Source organism: Barbus barbus, assembly GCF_936440315.1.
Source record: "Barbus barbus genome assembly, chromosome: 3".
NCBI classification, from domain to species: domain Eukaryota; kingdom Metazoa; phylum Chordata; class Actinopteri; order Cypriniformes; family Cyprinidae; genus Barbus; species Barbus barbus.
In genome coordinates, this window is record NC_136731.1 from 30,857,926 (window position 1) to 30,869,683 (window position 11,758).

Genomic DNA, 11,758 nt, shown 5'->3' on the forward strand with positions numbered 1-11,758 from the left:
TTTTCAAATAGTTGTATCTCAGCCAAATATTGCCCTATCCTAATAAACCATACATCAATGGAAAGCTCATTTATTCAGCTTTCAGATGTATAAATCTCTCTCTTTTTTTTAATGGTCCCGACTGGTGGTTTTGTGGTCCAGTGTCACATATTTTTTAACACCTGTGTTACTGTGAACATTGAATATATAGCAAATCTAAAGAAATGATTTATTGACTGGAATACAGACTGCATATCACACCTGTCAGCTGTTTTAATATCGAGTTGGGTAGGTGTATTCTCTCTTGTTAATATTTTGTCAACACCACCTTTTATGACTAGATTCCTGTAGTTGTGCAATCATCGCACTTCCGCAAAACTATCTCAGCCTTCATCAGACCTGCTCAAAGGCACCACAGCAGCAGGTGTGCACGCAGTAACCGGAAATACCACAAACGAAAACAACAGGTGAGTGATCGATAAATCCTCTCAAAGATACATTGGGACAATGCATCTATAATTTGGCAGATTACTAAAAGATTGTGTTTATACCCGATTACACAAGGATGGAGTTCTTTGAGTTTCCTAACTTCTGTAAGATTAATAGCTTAAAAGGAAACGATAAAATGTTCATCAAATATTAATATACATGTTAAGCGGATGAATTCGAGCTCATAGTCGTTTTTAACGGAATAAACGTAAGACTACAAGCACGCCATTTTCCTCTATAATATCTATTTTCTTGATTCCATTATGAATTCTATTTTCTACCATTCTATTTTTTGAAGTTTAGAATATAGTTTATACCTCAAGATTCTCGTCGTGGTTTATTATCACTTGATTTATTTCAGTTCTTTTCGTCGAAAACTAGAAAGAAAAACTTCTGTTTATCCAGGATGTCATTTGAGTCCGTTTGAATGTTGAACAGGCTGGATTCGTTTATGGGCTAAATCAGGCTTTTTATTTTCTTAGTTTCTATTTTAAAATATTCGTTAACAGCGTGTAATTAATAAAAACCCCCTCCGTTCAGGAATATTCTCACTGAAGACATGGATAAAAACATTCAACAGGATTTTGAGAACCAGTTCAATGATGTGGTCTCTAGACTACAATCAAAGGAGTTGTTTCAGTCTGACTGGGACATTGCCTCGTTTGCAGTTTTCTTCATCTTTATAGGTGAGATAGAATTATGCAAAAATAAGATAAGTAATCAAGAATCATTTTTAAGACCATGGTAAATGTTCATAGGCATGGTCCTGTTGCTGGTTATCTTGGTTCTCATCCGCTGCTGTTGCTGCTGCTGCTGTGATGAGAAGGTCAGACCGCTACTGGTGTAATCTCACAGATAACATGAAACAATACAACTGTCATGACAGCAAGTGTTTCCACATTACAGCCAAGAAGACAGAAGTTGGGCATCGACAATATGGGAATGGAGCCGTGATCTTCCAGAAACAACAGGCACCATTACATCTATTTTCTTTCTATCAGTTATGCCACCTAATCATTATTTATATGTGAACTAGTAAAATAATGGAGGAAGTAGAAAGATATTTTAGGTAGATACTTCCTTATAGGGATGATAAAAGCAAAAACCTTTCCCTACTGTGTTAATGTGTTAAATGCTGTTAAGGAAATCACATGATTTAAGTTGCATTGTAGATTCCAGATTCACTTCATCAGAGATTTTATTTGAAGACATTGGTTACTTAAACACTACTGAAGCATGTTATAGCAACTTTCCTGGATGGAACCAATGCATGCCCTTAACAAATGGCCTCGATAGAAGTTAACTAGTTTTTAGTTGTCCTTTGAGCAGTGTGTTTAATCTGTTAATCTGGAACCTGGCTGTTAAGACTGGTCTTCCCAGATGCCACTTAACCTACAATCTCTTCTTCAACCAGGGGCCCGTTTCATAAAACCGGTTTACCAAATGAGCCAGGTTTATTTCAGGTAGTCTGCCTTATTTTGAACCAAATCAATTTACAATAAGTCAGACTAACTCAAATAAACCTGGTTTATTTGGTAAACTTGTTTTACGAAATTCCCTTAATCTATTTGTAACAACGGAACTTGCGACCATGGTTGCTTTTGGGAAACGTACCCCTGCCTTGTCCAAGGTTTAAGTGTTTTTAGTGGATTTCTTTCAAATGCTTGACTTTTAAAATCTTAAATGTATATAATACAGAACCTACCCACTACAGAACATAAATAAAGAGAGAAGTTTAAATGCTAATGAGACTTGCAAACAGATAAATGCTTTACACGTGAAAACTCTACCTTGGAAAAAGTGTCAATACTTGTTTAACTTTTTATAATGTACCACATTTGTATAAATTTTAGACTTTGTAAACAAAAAATACCTTTTAAATGAACAGCATATAGCAAATAAAATTAACCTTTGCCTATATATTTTATTTAGAGTAAAGAAAATTGAGAAATGGGAGAAGAGCAAAGTAAAGTTCATAATGTTGATAGTATGTTTATTGCACAAAATATTCTATATTAAGCATGAAATATACATGTAAACAGCTTAGGTTTTGCTTAAACTTGAATCAATATTCAAATTAGCATGCAAGTCATCAATAAGGACACAAATTAAGTGCATTTAACATGAAATAAATGTAACAATAAATAAACAAGGCTGACAAAGTAAATGAACTATCAGCACAGAGAAACTTTTCTGTAATGATCACAAACCCTGAACAGCATCTGAACTATCGCTTGATATAATAGTCCTTTTTTCTTCACAGAATGCTGAACTCTGCTCCCTAATCAGCCATCTTTAGGAATGTGTGTAATTTTAATGGAATATGAAGCCCTGACCTGTTCACTGTTATTTGTCACTTAGTGTTATTATAGTCATACCACAGTTGAGTCACAATGGCAAATACACTATTGGTCATTTATGCACATTCATAAGTACATGATAATATCTCAGTGCTTGTACTTTTCTGCATTGATGATAATCCCTGGCATCAGATAATGTTCAAATGTTACAACCCCCTGGATTAAAAGGCAAAAACACTGGTAAAATGAGTTTGAAGAGGTCTCTCAACAAATCAACTGGAATATTTCACAGTTTCTGTAACATAAGAATGCAAGCATCGTGTATTTAGTAGCATTTCCTTCCTAAAGCCTAAACACATATTACATGAGGTTAACTTCAATATAGGCAAGATTACTGACAAACAGTCAACACTGACGATGACAAATACTGCATAAACACAAAAACATGTCACTGAATACCTTCATCTGAAGAGCCTGTCGTTTCAAATGAATGAATTCGGTTTGTTTACTACATACACTGCGCACTCTACTTCTGCTGCAGAACACATACTGAACAATAAAGCACACAAAATGAATACATGGTCAAAGTCACAACAGATTATTTCAGGGAGCTTGTTCATGGAATTCTTTGTTCCTTGTGCATCCTAGAGCATAATTATTTTATCATATTTATTATCACTGACTGTAGAGTTGTGGTCTGATATAGCTTAAAAGGGTCTGTAGTTCCAGAAACTAGAGAAGACAGAAATCTGCAAAAAAAAGGGAAAGAAACGAACATGTGAAATCTATTAGGCAATTACACATTGATTACAGCATTCCGTTTAGATCTGCTCCCCCCGTGTCAAAGTTTTGCTTTGTGTTATCACACAGATATTTGAATTAGTCTACAGGACAATCAAAAACTACTGCTGAATTTTACCTGGTCTGATCCACATTTTACAGTGCAGTTCAATGTTTGGGTTTCATAAGTTTTTATTTGTCCATCACAGGAATAAATTACATTTAAAAAATATTAAAATAGAAAATCTTTAAATTGCAATATTATTATTATTATTATTATTATTTCACAGTATTGTTTTTACTGCATTTTTGATCAAATAAATGCATTAATATAATAAGAGCATAAGAGACTTTTCAAAAATATATTTTTAATTTTAAAAACCTGACCCCAAACCTTTGAATGGTTGTGAATATTTAACTTTAATTTTACATTCACTGTTCTAGATAAGCACTCATTTTTGTATTCTAAGTAATACCATCAGACATGCTTTTCATTGTCAGTAATTAAGAATGATCATAGTAATTCTATTACTCAATGAATAATTTAGGTATTACAATATCAAGGTAATTAACCAATTAATGCAGCACTAATTCAAAACTCAGTAGAGCTCTGATAACCCACGGACGTCGTTTTGTTACCATGGATTGCTCTTATATTATGACAGTGACACTGCAGGTGAGATGACTATCGTTACCATATCAACAGGCCACACCCACCTTATCTTTGAGCTGCTGACAGAGCTGCAGGGAAATGGTGAAAAACACCAGAGTGTCATTCAGCCACGGCACCACACACTCCACCTTATGGACGTGGCTCACCTCGAACTTGGTGTTGTTGTATTCACTTGAGGAAAAAAAAAAAAAAAATCTAATGTGACAAACACATCATCAAACTGTATGACACTAACTGCTGGTGTTGCAGCATGAAAACAGGAAATGTGATGAGCACTTACAACATTGCTCCTGGATTATGCAGCACTGAGCTTCCTGCTGATTTGAAGTTCTAACAGAAAACAAAGACATTCTTAAGAATAACTGTTAAAAGAAAAGTTTTTTTTTTTTAGTGCTGATAGCTTGATACCTTAGTAGTGTTAGGCTGCAGTACATGTAGTTGATACACTGTCAAACAAAGTTTACTGAGATTGATATAGAAGTTAACCATGACATCACCAGGCATTGGAGGCGTGAACATTTTCTAGAAAGAACAGGGAAAAATATTCACAAGAGCGCATGGAGAATGCACATTAAGATCAAGTGATGGTCCACTACTAACCATTAGGCCACTGGCTGCGAGCTCAGGAAGCGTCATGCTGGCCGGGGTTGTCAGTCTGTTTCTGGCGCGGGTCAACTGAAGCATTACTGCATCCATAAGCTGAAACACCAATTATGTCACTGAGTGCAATCTCACTTCACATACAGTACCAGTGAAAATGTTGACTGTTAGGAAAGAGTGTTCCTATTCCTGAGTGACCTGTAGCGCACAACAGCTTCAAAATATACTCATGGGAGGGTTCAATTCTGCACATACAGGTGCATCTCAATAAATTAGAATGTTGTGGAAAAGTTCATTTCAGTAATTCAACAAATTGTGAAACTTGTGTATTAAATAAATTCAATGCACAGACTGAAGTAGTTTAAGTCTTTGGTTCTTTTAATTGTGATGATTTAGGCTCACATTTAACAAAAACCCACCAATTCACCCACCATTCAATCTCAACAAATTAGAATACATAAGACCAATAAAAAAACATTTTTAGTGAATTGTTGGCCTTCTGGGAAGTATGTTCATTTACTGTATATGTACTCAATACTTGGTAGGGGCTCCTTTTGCTTTAATTACTGCCTCAATTCGGCGTGGCATGGAGTTGATCAGTTTGTGGCACTGCTGAGGTGGTATGGAAGCACAGGTTGCTTTGATAGCGGCCTTCAGGTCATCTGCATTGTTGGGTCTGGTGTCTCTCATCTTCCTCTTGACAATACCCCATAGATTCTGTATGGGGTTCAGGTAAGGCGAGTTTGCTGGCCAATCAAGCACAGTAACACCATGGTTCAGGGTTCCCACTCTTTCATGAACACCAGATTCAAGGACTTTCAAGGACTTTTTAAGCACCATTTATTTTATATCAAGCACCGATCAAATTCACACGCCAGCGAATGTAGTGTCATGAAAGACCTTACAGTACTAAACATTTTACTTGCACTTAACATTTACATTAAAATTTTCAGAGTAATAATGTTTTGAATGTGTAGGTTTCATAAATTTAGACCATTTTGAGTAGTCGTGTTCGAAGAATTTAATGAAATCCATTGAAGTTAATACTGGTAATATTCAAATACAATTTCTAAAATATTTTTAGAAAAACAGCAAACTACAAAAAACAAAACTGTTTTTTGCTGTAGTTCTTGTACAAGATTTAAATTTGAAAGAATTTCACAATTTTTAAATTAATAAAAAGTGGTTAAATGTTGTAATAACACTGTAAACCTGTTAACATTAAAAATGAGCATAAAACATAAAAAAATGTCAATATGTGGGAGTAAGAGGAGAGCAGACATATGCATAAATCTGACGACGCAAGAGAGAACTCAATTCGGTCATGTTTTCTGAGTGCAGACACTGAAGCATACACACACAGAAAGCGCGTGTACTCTTTCACGTCGCATGAACGGAGAAATACACACAAAATGATGTCGAAATGTCCGTTTTGACGAGTATTCACGTAAACACAGCTGTGAACGTAAACAGCATGGAGAACGTGTATCAGCAGGCCTACACTGCATCCGTCACGGTGCATTCGGTTTTAAAGGGATAGCAGCCTAATTTAGTTGCTATTGTCCGAGTCATTGATGTTAATCAAGCAACAAAAGAAAGACATACAATCACTCACTGCTCTTGACTGAAAAACTTTAGTAGCCCTAAAGATTAATCTAAATTTATTTATAGAAATAAATACGTCTGCTTGAAAGAATGATAAACAAGTTGTTATAAAGAATGCATAGTTAGCTAACCATTGGTATTTCATTCAAAAGAAGACCATATTCTTGTTCTTTATGAGAAGTGGTTTTATTTCATTTTAATCAAAGGCATGTTGTGTGTCACCGCAGTTAAATTGCAGTCTATCATGATAAAAAAAACTATCAAACCTATATAATGAGTTTGGAAATTTTAGAGAAATGCTTAATAAATGCACTGTAACTAAACCCATTAGATTTTAGCCGACTAAATTTACTGTAGATTTAGTCGACTAAAACTAGACTAAAACTAAAAACAACTCAGATGACTAAAATATGACAAACTATATGGCATTTTAGTCATGACTAAAACAAAATTTGCTGTCAAAATTAACACTGCTCTCAACTTATCCGTCTATAAAGCCTATACAAATTTGTCTTCATGTATTTAACAACACTTCAGCATGTTATTCTCATTAAGTGAGGGTATTTTTTTTACAAGCAAAGTATCTGAGAACCTGACATCTTATAATTCTGGAGACTCCAGGAAGGTTGCAGTTCTGGAAAATGGTGGCGCTGGAGACTAAATGTTTGATGGTTTACACCTAATTCTTCACATTAATTCTTAATTATTTTGCAGTTACCGTGTGTCTTATCTTCTCCACCTGTTTTTGTCTAACCCCGCTGACCCAGTGAGCATTTCGCTGACCAATGGTCATGTCTTAACTTTACAATTTCTGTATTGCATTATTTTGAATATTTCTCATTGGGGATTTAATCATTTTTGACTTTTCAGTTAAATCTCTTTTTTGGCTCATTTTACCTGTAAAAGAAAATGTGCCTAATAATTCTGCACACCTGAATATAAGGAGTTTTTCCACTTCCAGCCTTCATGGACAATTATATATCACTTATAAATGATTAATTACAAAATTAATAGTAGTTATTAAGATTGATGTGGTTTGGAATTGGTAAAATGTTCTTGGAAATAAATCAGAATATCAACGTGTCTAATAATTATTCACGCACTGTAAAGATGTGCTCACTTTACACAGAGTGTGCGTGATCATGTAATCGAAAGTGAAAGTGAACTGCGAGCGCTCATTTAAATGTGATTTTACTTATTAATAGCGCGAAAATGATATACAATATTAGAATGTTTGCGGGAGCGGGACACACGTTGCAGGAGTGGGCGGTAATGGTCAGACACTCAGCGGGAGCGGCTCAAGAAAACTCTAGGCTGCACATCAACACAGGCTAAGTTTTTTTTTCGCACTACCCCATCTCCACCCCAATTATTTGTGCCGTTTCGTTCTGTCTTTGACAGCACATATAGGACAATTTGGAAATAGCGCCATAAACTAAATTTATTTTAAATTTAATTCAAGCACTTTCAAGGACCTATGTTTGTTTTCAAGTACTTTCCAGGCCTTGAATCCATATGTCTGAAATTCAAGTACTTTCAAGAAGCGTGGGAACCCTGATGGTCATTGAACCAGCTTTTGGTACCTTGGGCAGTGTGGGCAGGTGCCAAGTCCTGCTGGAAAATGAAATCAGCATCTCCATAAAGCTTGTCAGCAGAAGGAAGCATGAAGTGCTCTAAAATTTCCTGGTAGATGGCTGCATTGACTGTGGATTTCACAAAAAACAGTGGACCAACACCAGCAGATGACATGGCAGCCCAAATCATCACTGACTGTGGAAACTTCACACTGGATTTCAAGGAACATGGATTCTGTCTCTCCACTCTTCCTCCAGATTCTGGGAACTTGATTTCCAAAAGAAATGCAAAATTTACTTTCATCTGAAAAGAGGACTTTGGACCACTGAGCAACAAGTTCTTTTTCCAGTTCTTTTTCTCCACAGCCCAGGTAAGACGCTTCTGATGTTGTCTCTAGTTCAGAAGTAGCTTGGTAGCCCTTTTCCTGAAGACGTTTGAGCGTGGTGACTCTTGATGCACTGACTCCAGCTTCAGTCCACTCCTTGTGAAGCTCTCACAAGTGTTTCAATCAGCTTTGCTTGATGGTATTCTCAAGCTTGCAGTCATCCCTGTTGCTTGTGCACCTTTTCCTACCCAAATTCTTCCTTCCAGTCAACTTTGCATTTAATATGCTTTGATACAGCACTCTGTAAACAGCCACCCCTTTCAGTAATGACCCTCTGTGACTCACCCTCTTTGTGGAGGGCGCCAATGTTCATCTTCTGGATCATTGCCAAGTCAGCCGTCTTCTCCATTATTGTGGTTCCAAAGAACAAGAGATACCTGGAATTTATACTGTAGGGATGGTCATTAATTGAAACTCAAATGTAAATTTTCTAATATTTTGAGATACTGATTTTTGACTTTCATGAGCTGTAAGCTCTAATCATCAAAATTAAAACAAAACTTTTGAAACTTTACATGTAATGAATCTAAAAATATATGAAAGTTTCACTTTCTGAAATAAGTTACAAGAAAAAAATATTTTCCTAATTTACGACATTCTAATTTGAGATGCACCTGTATGAGCCATAGAAGTACACATGAAGAAAACCAGGGGTCAAACATTTCTAAATAGAAAACTTGAAGAATTTGGATTACTGAAAAGAATATTCTTAAAAATCATTCTAAGTGGCCTTTTATAGTTAAGGTAACTTTTTGTTGGACTTTACAGTCATATATGGACCTTGTTTTATTATTTCATTTGAAATTACGTCAGTTTTTGGTAGCATTTAGCACGTTCACACTAGCAGCGCATACACAAATACAGGACACAAGAAAGATGGAGCACAACATCTTGAGATGTGCTTTTTTTTTTTTTTTTACTTTAAAATAGATGGCACATTAAAAAATGTGAATCTGAGAGCAGATAGTAATAAGAATGTAATCTGCAGGCAGCACAAAAAGACAGCCACCTTCTTAAAACAAAATTAAATGTTCTTAACTAAATATGAGAAACATGAGTGTACTTGTGTACAAAGAATGCATGTATTCGTTTTTAGAAATTTCCTATATTCTTTTTTTCAGATGATTTTTGTGAATCTGTCCCCTGGACATCAACTCCAAATATTTGTGAAATATAAACCTTATTGTATGGTGAAAAACAAACCTTATTGACTTCAGCGCCAGTTTTGAAGGTGTAACTCTCGTCACGGCTGCTTAGTAACTGCAGAGTCTGATTCACATGGTTTCGGGCATCCTGAATCTGAGGAGGGGCAAGATGCGTTTAACAGCTATTTTTATAATATATAAACCCCAAAAGAGATTGTTGAAATAAGGCATTTTAAAGATCTTGTTTTGATTTATTCATTTATGTTTTTTTTTAAGATCATTGAGAGAGAAAGAAAGAAACATTACCTGCTGCAATTTCCATTGTTTATCATCGCGGAATGCAAAATGCATGACTTGACTGCTTTTAGCCACTTTAATATTAATATCCTGCAAAGAAAAAAAAAAATATATTATTTCCTTTTAATATAAAGTCTAATAGCAGCAAAAGTAATTAACGAGCTCAGATAAACTGCACTGCAAAGTGTCATTGCAATTCCACTGGCTGACATGAAGACGTTTTGTTAAATAAAAGTTGCGTCCCAAATGACACACTATGTACTTATGCACTATGTACTCAATCATGCAGTGTATGAATATATATATAAGCTTATTTTATCATTCATAAACAAGAGTCTGATAGCCCCTCTCCCTTCACTATGTAATTAAAGCTGAAGTGTCCAACATTTTTTTTTTTTTCTTCTTCTGGATATTTACGTGCACTTTTTCTTTTTGGAAATTTCAGTGTGAACACTACTCACACCATTTATACTACAAAACATCATAGAATAGTACACAAGTACGTGATTTGGGATGCACCTGTAGTCTTTTATAAATTTTAAAAAGTCCAGTTTGAAGTACCAGAAGCAAAGCAGTGCCATTCGCACCGAAAGCTGACTTTATTTTCATGATGTTGTGAAACATACTCACAGCCTGAGTTAGAGCTTCTCCTTGTAGTGTCAAAACCCCTTTCACCTGGTCCATCCTAAATCATATGCAAATAAAAAAAATAGTTTAAATTTAAAAGTAAAACTGTAATAACAAAAACCATACGTTACTGTATACTTTAAATGTAAACTTTTCCAAACTAGAGAAATAGTCTGATTTCATGGCCCTTACGTTGAGCTGCCCAGAATGAAGTTCTCTTGTTTCAGTTGTCCTTCCAGACCTGGTAATGGCATTGAAAAACGCCGTGATGCCTCCTTTAGTCAAAGCAGACAAATACTATTATTAATGCACTTTTTGTTTAATAATACAGAATGGTTATGTAGTAAGTATCTGGAGATACCTTCAAAATGTCTTGCAGCTGTTTTAGCACCGCATGGACCTCTTCTTTCAGCAGCCAATTAAATTCCTCTTCCTAAAGCACACAAAAAGTTGCCTTAACTACATTTCACAAAAAAAATACATGGTCACCATTTATTCACACTCATCATGACTAAGGTATGACTTCCTTTCTTCAGTGGAACTCGAAATAAAGTCTGAAACCCAGTCACCCTTCAATCCCACTGCGTCACCCCCCCCCCCAAATCCAGTGAAAGTCAGTGGTGCCTGAAGCTGCAGTTATTTTAAACAAAATAAGTCAACAACAATGGTGCGTAAATTCTAACCCTTTTCATTTCTATCACTTTAAATCTGTTGCACAATTAAATCGATCAGTATGGTGCATCTCAGGGAGAAACAGCAGTCAGTATCAGACCTCAGTAGCACATCAACATCAATAGATAAACGATGCTAAAGCAGGACAAATCACTGTCACGAGTGTTGAACTATTTACACTGGGATGAATTTGGACTTTGTCCCACCAGCTGCCCTGCAAACCTGCACCAACAAGCTCTGCGTGGCAAAGCAATAAACACATCTGCAGCTGCGACGCACCTGAAATCTACATCTGAATATGACTTATCCAGTCAAATCATAATGACCTAGCATAAGTCTGTGAAGCAGCTTACATGTATTAAACACAAATCAGTCTCTCACCAGCACAGTCCTCTCTGCTTGACTCGCGGCCGTCATCTTCGCTAGTTCAGACAGAGCAGATCCCTCTGCTCCGAGCATTACAATTCAATCAAGCTGTCCTAAATCTGCTGAAAATAACCCGAGCAGTCCGCTACTTAGTGTGACTGGCCAGAGACTGATCACACGTAAACAATTAGACTTGATACGCCTCCTTTTCTTGAACTTCCGGTTTGTGTAACCTTGAAATCTGCCGGCTTGGAAAGGACAGGAT

General features: G+C 36.0%; 2 protein-coding genes across 4 annotated transcripts; one reads left to right on the forward strand and one right to left on the reverse strand.

Moving 5' to 3' along the window:
* Window positions 1-352: 352 nt before the first annotated feature.
* LOC306859662 (small integral membrane protein 22-like) lies at window positions 353-3,010 on the forward strand. The gene is made up of 4 exons (XM_079400812.1): window positions 353-446; window positions 1,009-1,154; window positions 1,227-1,294; window positions 1,375-3,010. Exons 2-4 carry the CDS (start codon window positions 1,028-1,030, stop codon window positions 1,420-1,422), a joined length of 243 nt encoding a protein of 80 aa, XP_079256938.1. The 5' UTR covers window positions 353-446; window positions 1,009-1,027; the 3' UTR covers window positions 1,423-3,010.
* LOC306859651 (protein rogdi homolog) lies at window positions 2,437-11,719 on the reverse strand. Of its 3 annotated transcripts, none has more exons than XM_079400785.1 (11): window positions 11,509-11,719; window positions 10,817-10,888; window positions 10,648-10,730; window positions 10,459-10,513; window positions 9,838-9,918; window positions 9,590-9,685; window positions 4,822-4,920; window positions 4,630-4,743; window positions 4,502-4,551; window positions 4,266-4,392; window positions 2,437-3,517 (listed from the first exon to the last, which is right to left on the reverse strand). In XM_079400785.1, exons 1-11 carry the CDS (start codon window positions 11,584-11,586, stop codon window positions 3,476-3,478), a joined length of 897 nt encoding a protein of 298 aa, XP_079256911.1. In that variant the 5' UTR covers window positions 11,587-11,719; the 3' UTR covers window positions 2,437-3,475. The 3 variants fall into 3 exon arrangements, with proteins under 3 accessions (XP_079256911.1, XP_079256913.1, XP_079256912.1); XM_079400787.1 differs by having other exon boundaries at window positions 11,481-11,668; XM_079400786.1 differs by lacking the exon at window positions 4,630-4,743.
* Between the last annotated feature and the right edge of the window lie 39 nt (window positions 11,720-11,758).